The sequence below is a fragment of the Scyliorhinus canicula genome, chromosome 1 (genome assembly GCF_902713615.1).
Source record: "Scyliorhinus canicula chromosome 1, sScyCan1.1, whole genome shotgun sequence".
NCBI lineage: Eukaryota > Metazoa > Chordata > Chondrichthyes > Carcharhiniformes > Scyliorhinidae > Scyliorhinus > Scyliorhinus canicula.
This window is the reverse complement of record NC_052146.1, coordinates 135228340-135253499: the sequence shown is the minus strand read 5'-3', so window position 1 is coordinate 135253499 and position 25160 is coordinate 135228340. Positions and strand designations below refer to the sequence as shown.

At 43.9% G+C, this 25160-nt stretch overlaps 1 protein-coding gene across 1 annotated transcript; it reads left to right on the top strand.

The window, feature by feature from the left end:
- The first annotated feature begins 925 nt into the window (after window positions 1–925).
- Window positions 926–24550, top strand: LOC119967743 (hairy/enhancer-of-split related with YRPW motif protein 1-like). The gene is made up of 5 exons (XM_038800647.1): window positions 926–1943; window positions 2535–2601; window positions 2687–2770; window positions 4831–4912; window positions 19832–24550. The coding sequence occupies exons 1-5, from the start codon at window positions 1864–1866 to the stop codon at window positions 20581–20583; spliced, it is 1065 nt and encodes a 354-aa protein (XP_038656575.1). The 5' UTR covers window positions 926–1863; the 3' UTR covers window positions 20584–24550.
- Window positions 24551–25160: the final 610 nt, after the last annotated feature.

Below are 25160 nucleotides of genomic sequence, written 5' to 3'. Positions count from 1 at the left end.
CTGGCCCTGAGGCAATTATTACCACGTGAGTTTCTTATTGGTGCAACAATATGTACTGGGGGGGGGGGGGGGGAGGGGGGGGGGTGCAGGACTTTGGGGACAGGGCAGGACAATGACATTAATTGGCAGGTCTTTCAGATAGCCAGCACAATGGGCAGCACAGTAGCACAGGTGGCAGCACGGTAGCACAAGTGGATAGCACTGTGGCTTCACAGCGCCAGGGTCCCAGGTTCGATTCCCTGCTGGGTCACTGTCTGTGCGGAGTCTGCCCGTTCTCCCCGTGTCTGCGTGGGTTTCCTCCGGGTGCTCTGGTTTCCTCCCACAGTCCAAAGACGTGCAGGTTAGGTGGATTGGCCATGCTAAATTGCCCTTAGTGACCAAAAAGGTTAGGAGGGGTTACTGGGTTATGGGGAGAGGGTGGAAGTGAGGGCTTAAATGGGTCGGTGCAGACTCGATGGGCCGAATGGCCTCCTACTGCACTGTATGTTCTATGATCTATGAATGTCCGCTGTCTGTGCTGTGAGATTCAATGATTATACTGCCGTGCAGTGTGTGGCTTTGACCCTTTTGACCGCTCTTTGCATTGGTTATTTCCCACTGACTTGTTTATATTACTGGGCCATTCAACCATTTATATTTCTTCAGACCCGGAGCCAAAAACATTTGGAATTTACTCTGACAGACCTGACGCTGTAAAATTGCCAACTCAAATAAAGTTAAATGAGAAAATCCAGAATCGCTGTATAAAATGTTTGGTGTTGGGGGGGGGGGGGGGGGGGGGGGCGATGGGAACACTAACTTGGACAGGTACAGGGGTGTTGGAGAGGCTGTGGTGCCAGGTGAACGGTGCAGTGTTGAGTCTGTGCATGAAGCTGGTGCCCGCGGGCACGGACTTGCTCAGACAGGTGAGGTGTTTCACCTTGATGGATGTCACGGATCTCCGGCTCTCTGTATAAATCGCAGCTGTCGGCTCTTTCTCAGGTTTCAGCTTTCATTGAAATAGTCCGACCCGCCAACCAGGTGAGTGGGACAGGCGAAAGGGCGGGGTGCCATTAGCTCTAAGTCTCATCTCATATGAAAATTGATCGAGAATTAAAACACCCCTACCCCCACCCCCAAAACAGTGAAACGGTGGAGATGGAGTCAAATGGAGAGAAAGTCAAAAGGGAAAAAGCGTCTCGCCGGGCATCAAGTGAAAGTGAATGAGCCCGCAACTGCAGACAAGGTCAGAATAGGAATCGGTGCCAGAGAGACAGGCGCTGAGAATCTGGGACTGAGCCAGGGCCACTTGGTCAGAAAGAGAGAGAGAAAAAAAAACATCAAACAGACCACATGAGAGAGATCAGCAACAGGAAGAGCCTCCCCGGGAAAGAAAAACAGCAATCTACAAACAAACCCCAGCCATTGCTTCTCAAACTGGGAAGAGCAGAAACACACTGCCGGCCACGGAGAGATTGGACCTTGATCCAGGGGACGTCCCACCGACAGCCCGAGTCAGGGGCGCACCGTCAAGGTTAAAGAGTTAGAGGGGGAGGGGGGGAACAGGAACTCTTACCGATCGGCAGCTCAACTCTGTGGACATCTTTGCTCTGTAAAGCAGCAACTTCCAGAGAGACCAGCACCTTCAACACAAACACCACCGACATTCACAGAAAGCCCGCCATCCATTCAGAGAGGCGCCGCCAACATCCAGCAGAACACACAGCAAACCACATCGACAAAGTCGCCATCGATTGACCCCCCCATCCCGATTGAGAAAGACAAGGCCAGCCTTGAGTTTGCAGTCACGCCTGTGGCTGGGCGGGGGGATTCATATTGCTCCCCGAGTTTTGTAACATAGATTTGTTCAAATAAATCACAGGAATGAAGCGACTCTATGATGAAACCTCCTCGGACAGTGATCTGGAGGAGTTGATAGATGTTGGGATAGAGGAACATTACGGGTGAGTGTTGTGTATGTGTGTTGCTGTACATTCCTATTCTGTTTGCGCACAATCCTCCCTCAATCTTTCTCTTCACCTGTTTAATGTTTGCTGACCCTTTACAAATCTGCGACCTTTAACCCAAGTTCCTCCTTTTTTTCCAAACGGATAAGAATGGAGTTAACCATCTGGAGGGTTCCCAACAGCAGAACCCCCCCCCCCCCCCCCCCCCAATTCTGTTCGAGGGTTCAAGATCATGAGGAACAATAAATAATCTCCACAGCCTGACTTTGGTCACCTGGGAAAGAACAACAGCGGCTGCACACCCCTTTTGCTTTGTCTTGGGTGATATACCAAAATGACAACATGATGTTGACAATATTCCGCCCTTGTTTCAACATAAACAGAGCAACTGTTTTTATTAAGTCATTGTAATGATGCTCTTTTTTAAAATATCACTACAGCTGTGCAAAGGTTTAATGCATTCTGCCTTACTGTGGGAAAGATTCTTACCCTGACACCCAGATGTATGTTGTGTGAAGTTGTTGGTATCGGTATTGTGACAGCCAGCTCTCTACATCAACAAACCTTTGCTGTTGTTTCTGTTACCAGCCCGGTGACCAGATCGACTTCACCAATTACAACCTCGCACATTCTGGCGCGGAAGAAACGGCGCGGGGTAAGTGGAGGAAATTAACTACTTCTGACCGGCAAAATACCGACTGGGTTTTGTGCAAATGGCTATTCAAATCTTTTCCCCGTAGGTTATTGAAAAAAGAAGACGGGACAGGATTAATAACAGTTTATCTGAACTGCGTCGTTTGGTTCCATCAGCTTTTGAAAAACAGGTACTTAATGAGCTCAGATAAATCTGAATTTCAGAATTCAATCTCCGTTTGAATTGTTTAACCTTATACAAGGTACTTAGAAGTGTACGGGTGCAGTAAAATCCAATAGATATGACGAACTTTTCAATTATTTCTTCAAAGAACTTTGTTAACTATAACCGCTTCGTAATAATTGCAAAATGAGAAATCATATTATGTTGCAATGAACATCCCTCATCTCACACCATATGGATCTATCAGTAATGGACATCATCGCTGATTGCATGACGTTCGACAATATTTCTACCCACGCAATCCCCTTCAATCTTACCACCGCCCAAAGGCAGTATACTGTTAAAAGTATTCATTTCAACACACTATTTAGAGGGTTCTCCATGTTTCATAATGGCATCGGGCCAGCTCAGTTTTTGTTTGAGACCATATAGGGGAGAGAGTCTTAAATTCTACATTGGTTTCAGATACACAATACAGCTAAACCGGTACAAAGTGAATTTTCCAAACTTTAAACTTCCATCGCACTCTCTGTTGGCAAGGACAGTCTGCCCTTTCCTGACAATAATGTTTCAATATCGCAGAATTTGGGACATGCTTTAAAACGTGGCTGTGTTTTCCCCTGACTACAGATTGGCAATATACATTGGCATTTCACAATAATCTAAATGCATGTGGTTCATTTCGTTCCCAATGCTCTCTGATTCCGATACCCTACTTTCTAAAAGAATACTTCTCCAAATCGCTCTTCAATTTTTGCTATCATTTTAAAACTGGCAATGAACTCTTATTTGTTCTCTATAATGAACCAGATAAAATATTGGTTTCCAATCAATGTCGCTTCAAGAATTATTTGGAAGCATAACATCAGTTTTTACAGGTATACCGATGATGCCCAGCTCCAACTCACCACTACCTCTAAACCACTTAATATATATTGACTCTGATTAGCTTTCAATCCAATATTTGCGTTGTTACAAGATCGCCTATTTCCAACTTTATTTTTATTCATTCAGGGGATGTGGGCTTCACTGCCTTGGCCAGCATTTATTGCTCATCCAGAATTACCCTGGAAAAGGTGGTGGTGAGCGTCCTTCTTGCACTCCTTATGGTGCAGGTACACTTACAGTGCTGTTAGGGATGGAGTTCCATGAATTTGACCCAGTGACAGTGAAGGTATAGCAATATATTTCCAAGTCAGGGCGGTGGGTGGCTTGGAAGGGAACTTCCAGGTGGTGGTGTTTCCATGCGCCTGCTGCCCTTGTCCTTCTAGATGGTAGCAGTCATGGGTTTGAAGGTGCTGCCTACGCAGCCTTGGTGAGTTACTGCAGTGCATCTTGTGGATTTTAACGCATTCCTGACTTTCTATCTTCCGTAAACTTGATCCAAACTCTACTGCCTATGTCCTAAATCTCATCAAATCCCAATCACCCATCACCTCTGTTTTGCTGAACTACTCTAGTACCCAGTTAAGAAATCTCTTGATATTAGAAAATGCACCTTGTTTCCAAATCCCAACATGGCCTCATTCCTCCTTATGTCTGTAATCTCTTCCAGCCCCACAAACATGTTGAGCATTCCTGATCTTAATTGCACTGTCATTGGTGGCCGAGCCTTCACCTGACTAGGCCCAGTGATCTGGAATTCTCTCCCTAAACCTACCTGCCTCTATCATTTCTTTTCCTCCTTTAAAACATTCCTTAAAACCTGTCTCTTTGACAAGCTTTTGGTCATCCATCTTAACATCTCATTATGTGGCTTGGTGTTATATTTTCTTTTAACACACCTCTATGGAGAGCCTTGTAATGTTTTATTATGGTCAAGGAGTTATGTAAATATGAGTTGTTGAAATATATTTTTGTCTTTCTTAAGGATAAAAGTTGTGTCATGAAGACGGAAAGACAAAATTCACTTCATGAAATTATTAATTTATTCAACGGTTCATTCACTCACATATTAAAGCATTGACTCGTTCATTAAGCAGTTCAGCGTGGTCAAATCAGTTTCTCATTAATTACTTGGAGCATGCTACAATTATTATTAATTTTCACAAAAATTCTGTCACTCAGGGATCATCCAAGTTGGAGAAAGCTGAGATCCTGCAGATGACTGTGGACCATCTGAAGTTGCTCCATGCAACAGGTGGGAAAGGTAAGATTGAAATGGTTAGTGCACCATATTTTATTCACCTTAAACTATCATTTCTTTATAATATCAGAAGTATCAGAGATATTAGGTAGGAGCTACCAGTCATGTTGCACCCGAAAAGCGGTGCGGAGCAACGCTTCCCACTTCCGGGATCTCCTCGGCTCACCAGATCTAATGCGATCTCACGAGAAGTCACGATGTGAATCCTGCCCATTGTGGCCAGGATCACTTTCTGGCAAATCTACATATTAGAGTACGACAGCTAGTCTCCTGAGATCTAACCCAGGTGTGGGATCTAACTCCCTCACCTTAGAGACCTCGGGCGAGTGCCGGTCAATACTGGTCTCCACAAACGGGGAACAGACAGACTGGCATTTGTGGGGGTCTCCCAGGGGATTGGAGGGCCGAGGCCATGCTCTCTGTGCAGGGCAGTATCCTGGCACTGCTGGTGCCACCAAGGCAAACTGGCATTGGCAGCCTAGCAGTGTCACCTAGGTGCCAGGCTGGCATCTTCTGTGCAGCGATGATCGGGCCAGGGTGTGCCCTGGGAGGGAGGCGGCCGGGGACCTCTTTATAGTGAATTGGAGATTATTGGGGGGGGGGATTCGGGGGTTGGGTCGGGGGCTCGAGAGTTTGTGACACCATTGAAAAATGGCGTCCTGATCTCTCGTTGCACTAAGGAGTTCCGGCGAGTGGCATTCCTCAGTGCAGAAAATGGGGCTAGGTGCGGCCTCGTTCGGGAGTTCCCCACTGAAACCCCTAATCTAACCGGATGAGCGTTAGATAGCGGGGTGTTTCTCAGTGCTCTGAGGGCCGGGAAACACCCAGCTAATCTTGTGCTGTGGGATTCTATCCCCATTCAGGTGGATCGTGCCCATTGAGTCTGCTCATGCTATTAAGTACGATGTTAAATTGGTTAGGATTATATTCACTAGAGTTTAGAAGAATGAAGGGGATCTCAAAGAAACCTATAAAATGCTAACTGGACGAGACAGGGCAGATGCAGGAAAGATGTTCCTGATGGGGGTAAGTCCAGAACCAGGGCCACAGTCTAAGGATGCAGGGTAAACCATTTAGAAGTGAGATGAGAAATATCTTCACCCCTAGAGTGGTGAGCCTGTGGGAATTCACTACCACAGAAAGCAGCTGAGGCCAAAACATTGTACAGTTTCAAGACTGAATTATATATCGCTCTTGGGCTAAAGAGATCATAGGATACTGGGGGGAAAGCGGGAACAGGTTACTGAGTTGGATGATCAGCCATGATCATAATGAAATGCGGAGCAGACCTGAAGGGCCAAATGGCCTACTCCTCCTCCTACATTGGATGTTTCTATGTTAAAGTTAATGTTAAAGTTTTAAGGAAATGTATCAAAATTCTATTGAAGTCTCGTCAATCTGTTTTTGCAGATGTTAAAACTGGGTGACATTCCTGTCCTCATTAATATAAATGAAGATATTGACATGAGTGAAAAGGTTATTTTGTCACTTTATTCTCATGCAATCTTTTCATTGACGTGTGCCTATGTGCAGGGCCGGTTTTAAGCCTATTTGACCAATTTTATCAAATTGGGCCCCGCACCTTAAGGGGCCCCCACGCCAGCGGCGACAGAGTTACCGTTTGAAGCCTTTTCTGTATTCTAACAGTCGCATCAGGTGAAAGAAGTTTTTCAAAACTAAAACTGATTAAAAAAATAAAACTTTCATATTGTCTTTCAAAATTTTAGTATATCAAGCATTTAATGTTTTTTTTTGGTTAAAGACGAGCATAGTACACAAAATATAAACATACATAAATTTTTACTTTTGTAGAGTAGGGGCCCCGCCATCACTTTTCTAATTGGGCCCGCAATTCCTAGCACCGGCCCTGCCTATGTGCTAACAATTGAGCTGGGAGGTTCCAGATTGCAGTTAGGGTCAGAGGTGAAATTACGCACTCAAACTGAGGTATGGTTACAATGTTGGCTTTTAAGACTGAAGATTTAGTTATTGGAATGAGGTCTGCTTCACACAAGCCCTGCTTCCCAAGAACCAAAATGCAACTTTATTCATAAAATATTCTATGGTGGAAGGCAAATGAACAATTAATTCTTTTTCATTCTTTTAATAATAATATAATAATCGCTTATTGTCACAAGTAGGCTTCAATTAAGTTACTGTGAAAAGCCCCTAGCCTCTTTTATTCTGACTGCTGGTAAATCTCATGCTAACAGACTATAAAATATGGGATGAAATATGGGCTACCAATCAAATCAAACAAGATTAACTGAAGCAGGGCAACAAATTTCAGTTAATCATTTTGTGACCTACAGTGTCTGCTTTGGAAGGGTTCCTTAATGCTTGAAACAGCTTGCACTATATGTCCTTGGTAAAAGCTATTAAAGTAAAGTTGCCATAGTCCCTGATGACCATAGGTTGCTTTCCCCTTTCAGGGAGAGCTGACTGATGGTGATTTAACCTGAGGATCACCACCCTCAGGCAAGGGGCAAGGTGAGAAAGCAAGGCCTTCATGAATAACCTCAGCTGATATGGGAATTGAACCCACTCTGTTGGCCTTGCTCTCCACCCAATTGAGCTAAACTGGCCAATAACTATTAGATGAAAAATCTACCCTCCAGATTCCTTGTTCAGCTTTTGCCTGTGTAATGGTGCATCAAGAAGAGAATTGAATAAGTGTGACCACCCTTAGCTGTATCCTTCGCTTTCACTTCCATATTAAAGAAAAAGGAACTTGAATTTATTGTAATACCTTTCATGACCATAGGACATGCCAAAGCATTTCATAATCTATGAGTTACATTTGAACTCAGACAAACGTAAGTTGCCAATTTGCACAGAACAACTGTTGCAGAATAAATTATTCACAATTAAACAAATTAACCAACTGAAAAAACTCTCCTTGCAGTGGTAGAAATGAACCGTTGCAGTCCATGTGGTGCAAATGCACCCACAAGTCTAGAGTCCAGAAACCAAATGAACAATTAATGTAGTCCATGTCCAAATGCAGCAAAACCTGGGCAATATCCAAGTTTAGGCTGACAAATGGCAAGTAACATTTGCACCACACAAATGTCAAACAATGACCATCTCTAGCAAGTGAGAATTTAATCATTGTCCCGTGACATTCATTGGCATTACCATCACTGAATCCCTCACTATCCACATCCTCGGGGTTACCATTGACCAGAACTGTACTCACCATACAGACACCTTGGCTACCAGGGCAGGTCAGAAGTTGGGGCTTCTGCAGCGAGTAACTCACCTCCCGACTTCCCAAAGCCTGTCCACAATCTACAAGCACAAGTCAGGGCTGTGGCAGAATACGCTCCACTTGCCTGGCTGAATGCAGCTCCAACAACACTCCAGAAACCTGACACTATCTAGGACAAAGCAGCCTGTCTGATTGGTATCCAGTCACAAACATTCAATCCCTCTACCACCGATGCACAGTAGCAGCCGTGTGTACTATCAATAAGATGCACTGCAGCAACTCACCAAGGCTCCTTGGAAAGCATCTTACAAACCCACAACTACTGTCATCAAGAAGGACAAGGGGAGCAGATATATGTGAGCACCACCACCTGGAAGCCATTCACCATCCTGACTAGGAAACACAACACCATTCCTTCACTGTTGCTGGGTCGATAGCCTGGAACTCCCTCCCTAACTGCATTGTGGGTGCATTTGCACCACATGGCCTGCAACGGTTCAAGAAGGCAGCTCACAACCACCTTCTCGCAGCAATTAGGGATGGGCAATAAATCCTGGCCAACCAGCGAAGCCCACATCCCTAAAATAAATGAGCATTATAAATCTTAAAGGATCAGATAATGAGTTTTCTGAGTACCTGCTAATGGGATATTTGCAAAGGCTTCATCTTTATGTCCTTGAACATGATGTTGCTTCCCAAATCCATGTCCATCTTCCATGTCCATCTTCCATGATATTCTACTATCAAATCGCTTCGATTAGATTTCCGTCCTGTCACAGTGCCAAATCTGGGGCAGAAATTCTCCGCCACCCGGGAATTGGCGGGGGCGGGAATCATGCCCCGCCGATCGGCGTGGACGTCACGCCGATCGGCGAGGCCCCTGCGGCGATTCTCCGGCCCGCGTTGGGCCGAAGTCCCGCCACTGGGAGGCCTCTCCCGCCGCCGAGGTTTGAACCACCTCTGGTGGCGGCGGGGTCGGCGGCGCGAGTGGGCCCCCGGGGGGGCGCGGGCTGATCGGACCCTGGGGGGTGCCCCCACGGTGGCCAGGCCCGCGATCGGGGCCCACCAATCGGCGGGCGGGCCAGTGCCATGGGAGCACTCTTTCTCTTCCGCCGCCGCCACGGCCTCCGCCATGGCGGAGGCAGAAGAGAATCCCCCAGCACGCATGCGCCGGTGGTGACGTCAGCGGCAGCTGCCGCTGACGTCACCGGCGCATGTGCGAACCGGCGAAGGCCTTTCGGCCAGCCCCGGCGCCGGGCGGCGGGCCTGAAAGGCCGCTGGTGCCGGTTTTGGCGCCAGTCGGCATGGTGCCAACCGCTCCGGCGCGGAGAATTCCGCACCTTTGGGGAGGCCTGACGCCGGAGTGGTTGGAGACACTCTCCTACGCCGGGACTCCCCGCTCTGCCGGGTAGGGGAGAATGCCGCCCCCTGATCTTTTTAAGTCATAAATGCCGTTCTATGCGACTATGACAAAGACAATTTTAAATTATCCCTCCTCATTTCTTGACCTGTCTGCAGCCTTTGACAGGACTGATCATACTTCATATTTCTCTAATACCGCTCCCCCTTAATCAAGATGGGTCAGAGTGCTCTAGTCTGGTTCCATTCTTGTCTATCAAGTCCCATTTATCAAGCCTGTGTTAACTGACTTACATTGGCCACAGTTATGTAAAATCTCAATTAAAAACATTAAAAACTTGTTGCAAATCTCTCCGTGGCCGTGCAGCTCGCTATCTCTGTTACCTCCTCCTGCCCCACAGCCCTCAAGATCTCTGTACTACTCCAATACTGGTATTTTAATTTCATTGGATTTGATTTATTAGCACGCGTACCAAGGTACAGTGCAAAGTATTGTTCTGCTTACAGTCCAGACAGATCGGTCCATACATGATAAAACATAGGACATACATAAATACACAATGTCAATACATAGACACAGACATCGGGTGAGCATACAAAGTGTCATACTACTCATAGAGAAGATGTGTGAAGAGATCAGTTCAGTCCATAAGAGGGTCACTCAGGAGTTTGGTAACAGCAGGGAAGAAGCTGTTTGGGCATCCCTTTTTTTAATCACTCCACCAGTGGCAGCTTCTGAGGCCCTGAGTTCTGGAATTCCCTCCCAAAACATTTCATCCTCTGTACCTGTCTTTCTCCCTTAAGATAGATACTCTTTAAAACCCACGACTTCAACCAAACTTTTGGTTATCTGGCTAATATGTGGCTTGTTGCTAAATCACCAGGGCACCGTTTAGTACTGCTCCACACAAACGTGGACTAGTCTTAATAGCACTGGGGCGGGGGGTCACCCAGGCCATTAGAGACCCCTGGTTTGTTCAGGGACGGGGCAGAGTGCTAGCTCTCCCACTGCCACACCTGGGCACCCTGGCACTGCCAGACTGGGAAGGCCGCTGCCAGAGTGGCATTTCCAGGCTGCCGTGGACCGAGCCAGGCGGCCTTACGAGGTGGAGGGGGGGGTGAGGGAGTGTTTCCCGGGACCTGTAGCCGCCGAGAAATGCCTTGCTAAATGCACCCAAAGCAGGACATAGACTTTGTTCCGGTTGAGTTGCACTTTCGGACTTGGAGGTGGAGAGACTAAGGGATTTGGGAAAGTATTTTTAAAAATACATTTAGAGCACTCATTTTTTTTTTCTCCAATTAAGGGGCAATTTGGCGTGGCCAATTCATCTACCCTGCACACCTTTGGGTTGTGGGGGTGAGACCAAGGCAGACACGGGGAGACTGTGTAAACTCCACACGGACAGTGACCCAGGGCCGTGATCGAACCCGGGTCCTCGGTGCCATGAGGCAGCAATGCTAGCCACCGCGCCACCGTGCTGCCCTTTGGGCAAGTATTTCTAGAGTAAAAGGTTTAGTTTACCTTCAACATTGGAATAAAGAGAGGATAGTTGGACAAGAAGTCAGAGTTGGAGGACATAAGAATTCTCAGTGGATTGTAGGGTTAGAGGAGGTGACAGATTTAGGAAGAGGCCAGGATACAAAAGGGTTTAAACAAAAGGATGAGAATTCTAAAGTCCTCAAATCGTTTCCAGAACAGAGGAGCAGCAGGTCTGGCAGCATCTGTAAGGACAGAAAACAGAGTGTGTTTAGAATGTGCATGTTGTCCAGCTTTGTTTGCAGAAATCATAGAAGGAGGTAATATCAAAGTAATTTTTGTCCGAACATTAAGTGCCAGTTCTATTACTAATTCATTTTTCAATTTAAGATGATGCCAAGCAAACGGCGGCATTAAATCCAAGCAGGTCAAAAGGAACCTTCCAGTGAGCTGCAGGACATTTGTCAATCAAGTCATTTTTGAGACCAAAGCACGTTTTTGAAGAGCAGCCTATTTTTCTGTTTGCTCTAAGCTTAACAGTCTTCTGAGGATTCCATGAGGACTTTGGTGCAGGGATAACAAAGCATAGTTCATAGTGTTACAGAACACAGGACAAAGGGTTTTGAAGCAGAGTTGGAGGGTAGGGGAGCATCAACATTTTGCTATTTATTTATGGCTGAATAGTAGCAGGCACCCCAGGTCCATGAGTATTTTCAGAAATAAAGGTACAGGCCAGGGAGTCAACAACCTTTCTTTTAATTGAGCACGACACATTTAAACTGCCGAGTATTGAAAATGATTGTAAACTAAAACTGTTTGCAGGGAATGCCTGCGTTTTCTTAGGCAGAGCAGAGAAGGGAATTAACCTGAGAGAGGTGAGAGTAAGCTTATAGCACCACAAATGGAGAAAAGACATATTGCAGGCATAACCTACAAGAGGCAGAACCAGCAACGCCTTCCTTGTGAACATTCCATGACCTCATAACCTCCTCAGGCCCTCCCTCAGCACCCCCACCTACGATAACCTGGTCACAACCGCCTGCCAGGGAAATAAACTCTCTCACAGATAACTCAGATGTATTTTATGAAAATATTGTCACCAAAATATAATCACAATATTTTAATATCGATTGCAGCTCTGTTATCTTGCGTTGCAAATTTCTATTTGAGCTCAATAATAATTGGAAGCAAATCAATAAATGAATTTGTTTCAGAAGAAGCGTTAAATTATATGATATAGGAAAGACAGGCTCCCAATATGACTAAATTTGAAAAGTTTCCAGAAACGTCGCCATGCATTTCAAAGCAATCAATATTTTGAAGATATCTAAAAGAGTTGTTCAAAATTATTAACAAGTCTAAAAGCAATTAATCATCATAAAATGGCACAAAGTGGGCAAAGTTATACCTTTTATACATTATTCAAAGACCTTGGGCACGAATCGCCCAGGGTTGGCGTCAATCCCGCCCCCGCCATGTCCCGAATTCTCCGCCCCCCGAGATTCGGCGGGGGCGGGAATCGCGGCGCGCCGGTCCGCAGGCCCCCCGCGCCGGTCGGCGGGCCCCCCACAGCGATTCTCCGGCCCGCGATGGGCCGAAGTCCCGCCGCTGACAGGACTCTCCCGCCGACGTGGATTAAACCACCTACTTGACCGGCGGGATTGGTGGCGCGGGCGGGCTCCGGGGTCCTGGGGGGGGGGGGGGGTCAAGTTCTCTCCGTGTCTGCGTGGGTTTCTTCTGGGTGCTCCGGTTTCCTCCCACAAGTCCCGAAAGACATGCTGTTACGTGATTTGGGCATTCTAAATTCTACTTTACAGTTTGTTTAACTGTTCAAAGAATAGGTTTCCAAAAGTCTAAAGTTTCCCCCATAATCGGCATAGCAGTTTACCAACAAATTTCATTTATAAACAAATGGCTTTGCAACCCTTAACTCACGGATGGGAATAAGCAAAAAATATATTTGCACACTTGGAAGTACGCAATGGTAACGATTGTCCAAGTGGGGACATAGTACTATTGTTTGCACATGTGAATTATCTCAACAATGTAGCTTTTTTATGGAGATTAAGATTAACAAGTGTCCTGATGGAAGATTCCAAACACAAATAATTGTATGCACAGGGTATCCATTTTAATCTACATATGCTATTCCACAATTTTACCTCAGTAAAATACGACAACAATCCATTCATGGCAGACAAAATGCAGTAATAATTTCTATGGTTAAAGCTATAGATTTTGTTTTCAAAAACAATTGACAGTCACTGCACTATTTAATACTTAGGAAATATTGCCAATTTTCAATTAATTTAAGATCTGAAATTCAAATAAATTTCTGCTATTTTAAAAAATACTGATATCAGTAGTTCGATTTGCCAGGCATTTGTACAGATTAAGTACATGCTTCTAAATACATCTCTCAGGATTGCATCTTCCCTGAATTCTATGTTCAAATCCCTTCAATCAGATTTCCGTTCCCGTCACAGTACCAAACTTTTACCCTGGAGGAAGTCCCACTGCTGCCCTATAATGCTGCTGACCGGTTTAGCTCAGTGGGCTAGACAGCTGGTTTGTAATGCAGAACCAGGCCAGCAGAGCAGGTTCAATTCCCGTACCGGCCTCCCCGAAGAGGCGCCAGAATATGGCGACTAGGGGCTTTTCACAGTAACTTCATACTTGTGACAATAAAAGCTTGTTATATTATTATTATAAAGTGCCTCAGTCACATAAGATGCAGTGGGCCTTCCTGAAAAGTGGCAAAGCAGAGTTCTCGCTGACTGGACAGCCAGTGACCCAGACCCCTGTCGCTTCTCAAGGGCTCCAAAATTAAATTGGTTAATAAAGCCTACAGATAGATTGCTCATTTTGCATTCAGCTTTGTAAATGTTTTCAAGTTTTGAAAGACAGTGCAGATGTAACACGTACTGAATCTAAACATTCACAATTAATAAATGGTTGGGATTGAAAGGTGAAGAAGTATTGTTTTAATTATACAGAGCTTATCTCAGGTACTGTGTTCAGCTTTGGACAATAAGGGTGTGATATTTGGCGGCGGAGGTGATCGCCAGTGGATCTACCAGTCCTGCCGTGGTCAACGGGATTTCCAGTTGACAGCACCATTCGTCGCCAAGAAACCCGTGCGCCGGCGGGGGACCGGAATTTCCTGCCGGTGTGAACAGCCGGTAAATCCCACCCCAAACCTCAGCTAACATGTATTGACATTGAAGGGGATACAGTACATATTAACCAGAATAATATCAGGGCTTAGATGGTTAAATGATGAGGACAGGCTGTGTACACCAACAACAAAGGGCTCGATTCAACTAATTGGGAACAAAGTCCCATAGCGAGCGCAATTAGCCGCATGTTTTTCAGCGCTCACAGCGCCGAGATACACATAGCTATACAATGCGACTTGCGTTGTATAAGCGGCCTCAGCGCGGAACGCACAGCCGAGACTGCACGTAGCCCCGATTTTTACACTGGGGAGCTCCACTCGCCGGAACGCCGCAGTGTAGCGAGAGATCAGGACGCCAGTTTTAAATGGTGTCCAGGTCTCCAATGCCCCCAAAACGACCAGCGACAAAAACCCCCAGCCCCAACACGCTGTGGGAGGGAGTGTCCCCAGTCCCCGCCTCCCAACACTCACACAGGGCACCACCGGCCCAATCGCACATGCACAAAAAGGCCAGCTTGGCACCTTAGCAGTGTCATCCTGGCAGTGCCAAGCTGGCACCCAGGTGACACTGCCAGGGAAGCACTGCCAGGGTGCTCAGATGGTACCAGCAGCACCAAGACACCACCCTATCCAAAGGGCAGGCAGCTGGGGGCCTCCAATCCTCTGCGAGACTCCCATAAGTGCCATTCCAGCTGGTCCCATTTAGAACATAGACATAGAACATAGAACAGTACAGCACAGAACAGGCCCTTCGGCCCTCGATGTTGTGCCGAGCAATGATCACCCCACTTAAACCCACGTAACCCGTAACCCAACAATCCCCCCATTAACCTTACACTACGGGCAATTTAGCATGGCCAATCCACCTAACCCGCACATCTTTGGACTGTGGGAGGAAACCGGAGCACCCGGAGGAAACCCACGCACACACGGGGAGGACGTGCAGACTCCACACAGACAGTGACCCAGCCGGGAATCGAACCTGGGACCCTGGAGCTGTGAAGCATTGATGCTAACCACCATGCTACCGTGAGGCCCCTTTTTGTGGGGACCAGTCCCAAACAGCACTCACCCAAGGTGTCCAATCCAAAGGGGGTGAATCCCAAAGCCTCGGGTACCTCGGAAATCTGCACATTAGAGTGAGACTAGCTGTCTCGTTCAAAAATGCAGGTTTGCCAAAATGTCATCCTGCCCACAATGGGCGGGATTTACATCACAAAGTCTTGCAAGATCGTGTTGGATTTCGCGAGGAGTTGCGAGTTGGGTAGATCCCGGGAACGGGGTATCCCGGCTTTTATTGACTATGTTGCACCATGGCGAGCTGCTGTTCAGGAGTAGCATGGCTGTTGGATCGTACCCAAAAAGTAGGTTATGCACTCTTTCTCTGTAAAGAAGGAAAATATGCCACTAGTTCATGGTTATATGTATTTAGTACAAGCCATCCTACAGTTAAGTAATACATTAGCATTAAGGTTTTATTATTTAAATTACAACTGTGGTGTCCAGGCATGCAAAGTGGCTTTGCTTTGCAGCAATACCAAAGTTGGACTGCAAATCCAGATTTGAAACTTGATCTAACAATGCAACACCTGGATTGAGGCCCAAGCTAACTGCATCTTTCTCCAGGGTCAGGATAGGTCCTGACTGGATTTAAACCAAAACTCTTTAGCTTTACACCAACGTTAGAAATATAAATTTAACTTCAACTGCAAATTTGATTTGGAAAGACTATAAGGATGGTAACATACTATTGGTAATAACACACCATACTTGTGCAGTAAGGAAGGGTGCTCTGCTGTAATTAGGATTAAAGTCAATGGTTGAGACAGATAAATGTTTACATTGTATTTAACCATTGCTCTACCTGACCCAGGAACTTTGAAGCTGCTGTTGATGTGTATAAATATTCCTTGCCCCAGGGTTGATATCATTCAACTACTGTATTGAGAATAGGAAGGGAATTGGGATGAAAACGATGACAACATTTCCATGATGCAGATGCAGCTGGTTAACAAAGGGCAGGGCGACTTGGTGTTCTTATGTTCCACTCGCATAACTCATCTGTAGAATTATACAGGAGAGCATCCTGAATAATCTTGTCATGGGCTGTTTGAAACTGAAGTGAAAAGTTTAGTGGGAATTCTCAAAGCGGATATTGTTTATTTATGAGTTCCTCAGGATAGTGTCCTAGGCCCAACCATCTTTAGCTGCCTGGACAATATCTAGACCTGGACAAGTGGAAAGTAACATTCATGCCACACAAGTGTCAGGCAATGACCATCTCCAACAAGAGAGAACCTAACCATCGCCCTTTGACGTTTAATGGCATTATCATCACTGTATCCCTCACTACCAATATCCTAGGGGTTACCAGAAACTGATCTGGATGTGCGATATAGATACTGTGGCTACAAGAGGGGGTCAGAGGTCAGGAATCCTGCAGCGAGTAACTCACCTCCTGACTCCCCAAAGCCTGAACATAATCCACAGAGCAAAAGTCAGAAGTATGATGCAATACTCTCCACTTTCCTGGATGAGTGAACTCCCACAACACTCAAGTAACTTTGCACATCCAGGACAAAGCATCCTGCTTGATTGGCATCCCTTCGAAAAATATTCACTCCCTCCACCACTGACGAACAGTGGCAGCAGTATGTACCATCTACAAGATGCACTGCTGGAACAAATCAAGACTCCTTAGACAGCACCTTACAAACCCATGACCCCTACCATTTGGAAGAACCAGGGCAGCAGACATGGCAGACACATGGAAACACCACCACCTGGAAGCTCCCCTTCAAGCCACTCGCAACCCTGACTTGGAAATGTATCGCCGTTCCTTACTGTTGCTGGGTCAAATTCATGGAATTCCCTCCCTAACAGGGACATCAGAGATTCCAGAAAGCAGCTCACCACCACATTCTCAAGGGCAATTGGGATGGGCAAAAAATGCTGGCCTAGCCAGCAATGCCCACATCCCATAAATGATTTTTTAAAAAAACATGATGTCATCCAATTAATATTCAATGGTCAGCCTTAATATGAAATAAATATTTATATAGACCAGCATTACTTTGAAATACCGGCATATTGTTCAAAGATTCACCATTTAATACTAAATTCCTATGGTTAGGATGATATTTAGGCTGTGGGTTAGGATTACCATTAGTACGGAACTGTGGAAAATATAGGAAGTAAATACTTTTATAATGGCAGCTGGCCATGCTACTTATATGTACAATTTGATAGAACAGTAAAAATGTTCGATATACTACTTCAAGAAAGACTGCAAAAACGTATATGTACTTTATTTTTAACATTCACTCCATTGGGGAACATACCAAATCAATTGTTTAATTTCTTAATCTCTAGAATGATTAAACCTTGTCTGAAGGAGATTGGATGGGCCTCCGTGAGAACACTGTCCTTTCATTTATGGGATCCAGTTTAGGATCCCAACTCAAACCAATGAGGAAAAGTGTACTTTTTCTGCTGGTTGTAAGGCTTTGATACGGAATGGGTCCGAGTAGATTGTAACCCAGTTTTGAGCAGCTGTAGATGCATGGTTCAAAATTGGATACAACTTGGCATTAAGATGCCATAATCCAGGAACCTCACTCAATAACCAGAAAGATGGCTAAATGGGCATTGGAAAATTTCACAGCAATTGATGTTTTTCAAAGGCTAAAGCTATGGACTTCTGTCAATGCAAATTAAAGTTTAGAATAATAGCCAGCTTCAGCTGGTCTGGTTCAGACTAGTTAAAATCATTCCAGTGAAAATGTAAGCTCAGCGACAAGAAAATTCAGAGAGCCAAGATCACAACCTTCTGAGAAGGAGTTAATAGTTTAATTCTCACCTCAGTCTTTGTATTGTGCCTTGCACATTGTGCCCACTTATTATACCTAAAACAACATAGCATGATTCGACTGACAGATCATCTCCCTGGGATGGTCTTGGTATAGGCAACACAGTTGTTGGATTACACTGAGGTTTAGCTGCTTTCAACAGTGATTTCTATGCTTCATGTATGTCACTATGAGAATAAACTACATTGTGACATTTGTAAACAATACATTTATATCATATCTAAATCCAGTTTTAAACGATTGATTTTAAACTAAAAAAGGAAAACCTACACAATTAAACATTCGTTGTCCAAGCACAGGAATGCAAAATGTTAATTTAGCTCAATACCTCATATCATGCTTTTAACTTCATTTACAAGACTCACTCCTCCTGCCTTTGAGCTGAGCCTATATTTATACCTTTGTTTCTTGAATCAGGAATTTAATTATTTTAATGTTTTGATAAATATATGTAGTGCATTAAATGGCAGATTAAGCTATCTATGAAATTATTATTCTTAATCATGATGAACTGAATGGTGGCTCAGATTCTACGGTTGTAGTGATGGTGAAACTGTCAGCATTCTCTGTCATTACAACTCTGAAATGGATAGCAACCTTTGGCTTCCGCAGATGCATATTTAGACACAAAATTCCAGAAGGTGCTGACAGTGATTCCCCGCTCCTCCATGGGGTGTAGTGTTGAAGCTCTCGTGGATAAAAATCTTAAAAAGTCGCTTGAATTAACATGAACTTTCACTTTTTACGTGATTGGTCTTGCTTTGAAAATCTTTGCAAAGGTTACAATTTGTTGAATGACATATAACTGGGTTTTTAACAGTTTCCTAAGTGATAATTATCACTAAACAAGCTCTCTGGCCCTGAAAAATGAATTTTGTGGAATGTCAATATTCTCTATTATATTAAAAGAAATAGATCTTGAGTATAATTTTCAAAAATAGGTTTGTTTGTGATATTTCAGTTTCTACCTTAATCTCATTTCTTTGTCTCAATCTTTACTACGTTTTCTGTATAGTGATTAAAAATTTTACTGCCTGGTTTGCTGTCTGTGATAATACAGCAGGGTGGTTCGCTACATAGCCTGCTTTATGATATCATTGGATGCCAGAGATCCCTTATAGTTGTTAGTGGAATTAAATGAACAGTGGTATCAGTGAAATCCACACCACAGAGATCACTAGATCTTGGTGAGCAGCTTTCTACAATGTCAGTGGTGAGCACCATCACCACCGCTGGCTGCAAAATCCAGGGCATTTTCTTAACTTATTAATCACTCCTAGTTCAACACATGGAGCTTCTTTAAACCCATCCAACACTTTGGTTCATGATTTTAAAAATGTATACCTTAGTTTCTTTAGTATTTTCCAGTTTCTGCAAATTCACTTTTGCATCTGTTTTTATCTTATGGATAAGACCCAATAGTGTTTTCTCCCCTTTAGATGTAATTTGCAGATTTTACATGTTGGTCAAAACTAATGACAGTGGTCCAATATATACTTGGTCACCTTCTGTAGAAAACTGCATTTATGAAGTTGCAGATCCCAAGTCTCTCAAAATATATCTGTGTATCAATATTACCTCTTTGGATTTAAGCTTCAGACTCTTCATGACTCTTCAGAAGAAGTATAAAAAATATTTTAAATGAAATGATTGCATTATGAGTTGTGTACAAGCAGACGTGAAGTCCAAACCCATTGAAGGACATTGCAATCAATTCCATAGACGGTCACTCTGCAGTACATATTAAAATGTAACAAAATTAACTATTGAGCAAGGCTTTTCTGAGCCCTTTTCCATATTATGCTAACTATAACTATTTTGCTGACAGGCTATTTTGATCCTCACTTGCTAGCCGTGGATTACAGAAGCATGGGATTCAGAGAATGTCTCGCTGAAGTCATAAGGTACCTCAGCTCCTTTGAACGATTTCAAGGCCATGACAATACTGATCCACTGAAGGATCGTCTGGTATCTCATCTCAACAATTATGTATCTGAAATAGAGCCGACACCATTGGTACCAGCTTCCTTGATTCACCGGGCCTGGACTTGGCCACACCAGCATCTAACTACTTTGCTCCCACAGACAGCAGAAGGAGGACAATTACCATGCAGGAACACTCTTCATAACCCAGCCTTCCTTACTGGCTCTAGAATAGCATGTTCCACCTCATCTCTGAGAGGGATTCCTCTTGACAAAATAGCATCCTCTGTGATGTCACCCACACACAGCCTTCTCCCAAACATGACATCATCCAGCCTCAATCTCCTGTCAAATCTGGCATCACCTGTTCATAGAGTCCTGTCCAACATGACGTGCACGTTTCCTGGTGTTCTGTCTAATATGGGCTCAACCAACAAGATATTAACTAGTGTTGCTGTATCTCCACAAATTACTTCACCCTTGCTGTCACCAGCTTCCAATTCCAGCGCTATTCATACAACTGCCGCATCCATGCCTGGGTCATTGGGACTTTTTCCGTCTGTATCACACTTCCGATTTAATCCCTCTAGTCAGACAAGCAATCTGAGCACTCGCAAGTCGCAGAGATCATGGACAACTGAGATTGGGGCGTTCTGAACCTATCCTGTTGGGGAAAAGATTTTAACTATGCTTTTTATTGTGATATATTGTGATATAAGAATATATTGTGCCAGAAAATATCCTGCTCAGTATAAGCAGTTTGTATTCCTATTGAACGTGAGAGAAAGAATAACTGAATTCAGTATCTATGCATGTTACACAGTGCAGAAGGTTCCTCTAATTTTCTAATCTGTGAAGCAATTGTTTTTAGCCTGATGAATGAAGTGCTGTATTTTTCCAGAACTTGCTTCCGTCCTCCCTCTTCTCTCCTATAGTGCTTTAGCTTCTCAGAATAGGCTTGTTCCTAGCATTTAACTGTAATAGAATAAGTAGAATAGGACTTGTGTTCAACTTTTAGTGATCTGCCAGTCTTCCTTTATTGTTGCTCTCATTCTGCAAGATGAACGCTTTCAGCCCATTACAGTACAAGTTTGGTGCGGATTTGTTTTTCAAGCCCCTAATAAGGAAAAGTAATGTCCTTGTTAAGTATAATTCTGCTTTATATTCCCCTCACTTTCATTTCTTAATTGTTGTCTTCGACAATAGAGACAGCTATTTTGGTTTGTGGATATGGACATTCTGCATTGTATGCGTATTGATCATGCCCCATGTTACTTTATAATGAATCAAGAAAGGGGATGGATTGATTCTTTCATTATGGTGGAGGGCACTTCTGTTGTGCAGTGTCCCACCCTGCTGTCTGGGGGAAATTGTAAAACTTAACCCAAAGTGGTAAATAGCATTTCAAAGTTGGATTTAATCATTAAGAATTCAGAATTCAACGACTCAATTGTGAAAACTACCAGGCTGTAGGAATATGTTATTTTCTTAATGAGAAACCTATGTGGAATCAAAATTTTTCACTTTTACAGCTCTCGTCATTCCTGAAAATGTTCAGGCAATGCTGGACCCAGTAAAATATTCATTTTCAATAACTTTAAACAGGGCAATAGTAGCACGGGTACAGATTTGGTATAGTACTGATATCAATCTGCTTTTGGTACTTTGATGAATTGGTATGTGGGTGCCATCATTCGTACACATTTTCAAGTAATTTAGAACCAATAAAATCTCGATGATGTTTGTCAGAAGATAACTAAATAAGAAAAAATAGTTTAAAAATAAATAGTTACAAAAACCCTTTGAGATTGTGGGGTATAAAATTGTCTTGTGTTCACTGAACTACATTGAATTTCTGATGGGTAGCACCTTGCTTTTCAAATGCCACCATTGCCTTGCCCCTTCATATCTCTGTAATCTTCTCCACCCCCACAACCCTCTGAGATCTCCACTCACCATATTTTAATCACTTAACTACTGGTGGCCCTGTTTCCTGCTGCCTAGTCCCTGAGCTCCGGAATTACCTCTGTATGTCTTTCTGCCTCTCTACTGCTCTGTCCTCATTTAAAAGCAAGTCTTTCTGAAGAGATCTTACCTCTGTGACCCAATCTTTTGGTCAGTTGACTTAATATCTCCTTATGTGACTCCATGTCACATTTTACTCCTATAGTGCATTTTGGAACATTTCAGTAAGTGAAGATGCAGATAAATGCAAGTTGGATTTTTTGTTGTCGGACAAAACGGGCAATAGCAAGTCGGCAACCCTCATACAATTATCTTTCTCATCTCCTGGATGAAATACGAATGGGCTATTAATTTGCTGTTGCATGTGTTACGCTATTGCTCAAAAACAAATTTGTACTCTGCAGCAACACCCCTAGCCCCTCACCCAAACATGCCCTACCAGATCCACCCACTCCTCCCTCCCATCCCCACCAAGACCATCCCCTCTACCCTCCCACATCCGCGCACCTCGCTCCCATCAAACAGATCTACTCTGCCCTCCCACTGACATGGCCCTTTCCCCAAACCCATAGATCCTCCTCTGCCCTTCAAATGCACAATGACACTCGGATCCTGCCCTCCCCAACATTTGCCCCTGTCATGCACCACCCCCTCCTCCTCTAGACTCACAGCCCTTAATGTTAATTGAGTTTTATTGTAATTTTACTACTTTTAACTGGAGAGAAACATTTGTTAAATCCATTTCATGGTTAGCTTTTTCATGAGAAGATTATATTTTCAAGTACTGGCACAATTCAGTGTGAAAGTGCAACTCACATTAACCGGGAGATGAGTATCTCAGTTCCTTCTGATGATTGACAGTCAGCGTTGAAGATATCATGGCATAATGGTAACTTTGATTGTATTGCCTACAATAATTTGGTCAAACATTTGCATTCTCATGAAATCAAGCAACTTACCTTCCTTCTGTGCAAAACTTGATTTTCTTATCTTACGAATTTAACACGCACAAACTAAAACAAATTCATTGGAATATCATGACCTTAACCTCATAGCATTTAACAGGGGCTTATCATATACAGTTTTGGGGTGGGATTTTACATTGTCTGGCGCCAAAATCGAGAATGGCGATAGGGCAGCGAATGGCTCCCGACGCCGGGTCGCGATGCTCCGTCCCCCTCCAAACCGGCGTCATCGAGACATGCGCCACATACTAATCCCTTGTTAAAACAAAATTCATAATACTCCAATTCCAATTATTTGAACATATTTTCAGAAAGTAGGCTTTTCAGTGTGAAATCTGTAGGTTTTTTTTATAGTGAGCACTGATGCTGAGTGTTGGCAGTTAGGATCTGCAGATGGACATTTATTTCCCATCTTAGTTGTGTCACCTTGGGAGCTGTCAAGTTGTAGCGTCTGAACTCTCTCTGCATGAGGAAAGCAGAGACAGAAAGAGTGACTTGCTTGAGAGTCCCCAAGCACCTCTGATGGCTACCACAGGAAATTGAATATAATCTGGAAGATGGAGAAGACCAAATTGGAGGAAAATTTGCATCAGAAGGGAGGATTTTTTGTGCACAAGTATTGTCTGTTTCTTCACTATTGGGCTTCACCATCTAGAGAGCAAATGATTCTGACCCCTAAATGTCATTAGTTTACGTGGCAGTAATGCAACCCATATTTACAGAAGGACCTCTATGTCTCAGTGTTTCCTGCTTCCTATTGGAGCAGACTGACACTGTTTTAGATTTCTCTTGAATTAATTATATATATCAATGTGAAACCGAAGCACTCTGCAAGTTCCAGTTATTTCACATCTGCTCTTCTTTCTGTTTTTCCCACTTTAATCCACTGTTAATGGGTCATGCATGTCTTGCAGACATGTGGTGAGATTGGTCTTTTTCACAGACACCCCAACTACCGGCAGCAATAATTTAGTTACATAACCATTCTGTGTAGAATATCTGCGGTAGTTTTGTTGTTTGCACATTAAGTAAGGAGTGGAGGAACTCTGAACAAAAGCAGTCAAGGAGGGGGTGGGTTTGGTAAGCTTCTGAAGGAAGTAGCAGAGTTTTCTAAAGAGGAGAGAATTGTCTCCCCAAACCAGTTGGCAAAAGATCGATTTAAGCTTGGGCAAGTCACAAGATTTGCCAATATTTCCTGCAACATATTTGGCACCTGTTCCCCAAACAACGTCCCACCCTGCAGCATACAGCTGGGAATGAATTAAACCCGTTCTTTTTGCTCGATGTAGCAGAGACAGCACAGACATCAGACTGTGACCAAGAAATATTAAATGCACAACAGTACTTCACACTGTTGTTCAGAGAGAGGGTATAAGCGAAGTACACTTTTTAGAAAAAGTTTATATAATGGGGTTTTTAATATAATAGAAGTAACGTTTTTACATAAAGTTCAGAAAACTTATTGGAAAATGTAGAAATATTATTAGTAGACTATGCAACTGATCAGTGGGTAATTTCTGAATCAAATGCACTTAATCTCTCCACTAAGTGGGAAAACCATAAGAAAGTTGTAAATCTGAACTATATATAGTGGATTCTGCACCATATGTAACTTTCAAAATATATTGAATTCTGTATGGTGGAAGGTTTAAATACCTGCTGAGTTAATAAATATGCATTGTGTTTAAACCATGGAAAGTGTGAAATGATTTCAATTATTTTTGAATTGTAATTTTATCCCAATGAAAAAAGTACAACCTGAAAGATTGGCCACACAGCTTTGTTCAACTTATTTTCCAACGATTAATAATAATAATCTTTATTAGTGTCACAAGTAGGTTTGCAATAACACTGTACTAAAGTTACTGTGAAAATTCTCTAATCGCCACACTCCGGCACCCATTCAGGTACACAGAGGGAGAAATCAGAATGTCCAATTCACTTAACAGCGTGTCTTTCGGGATTTGTGGGAGGAACCGGAGCACCCGGAGGAAACCCACACAGACAAGGGGAGAATGTGCAGGATCAACTCAGACCGTGACCCAAGCTGAGAATCGAGCCTGGGTCCCTGGTGCTGTGAAGCAACAGTGCTACCCACTGTGCTATTGTGCCGTCCATAAACTGCCCAGGTAGCGTTGCTCAGGCATGTTGTAGCACTCGAGTCCCACTCGAGGACCCAGTGCAAATGAAGTGCTGTCTTTCAGATCAGACGCTAACCAAGGTCCTGTCTGTCGTCTTAGGTGGATGTAAAAGATCCCATGGTATTGTTTTGGTGAAGGGAGGAATCATCATCGATAGGGAAAA

Bases quoted from the DNA above. Each gene is read 5' to 3' on its own strand.
- LOC119967743 (XM_038800647.1), top strand. From the start codon at position 1,864: ATGAAGCGACTCTATGATGAAACCTCCTCGGACAGTGATCTGGAGGAG. The intron at 2,602-2,686 runs GTAAGTGGAGGA...TTTTCCCCGTAG, and splicing joins CGCGGAAGAAACGGCGCGGG to GTTATTGAAAAAAGAAGACG. The intron at 2,771-4,830 runs GTACTTAATGAG...TCTGTCACTCAG, and splicing joins CATCAGCTTTTGAAAAACAG to GGATCATCCAAGTTGGAGAA.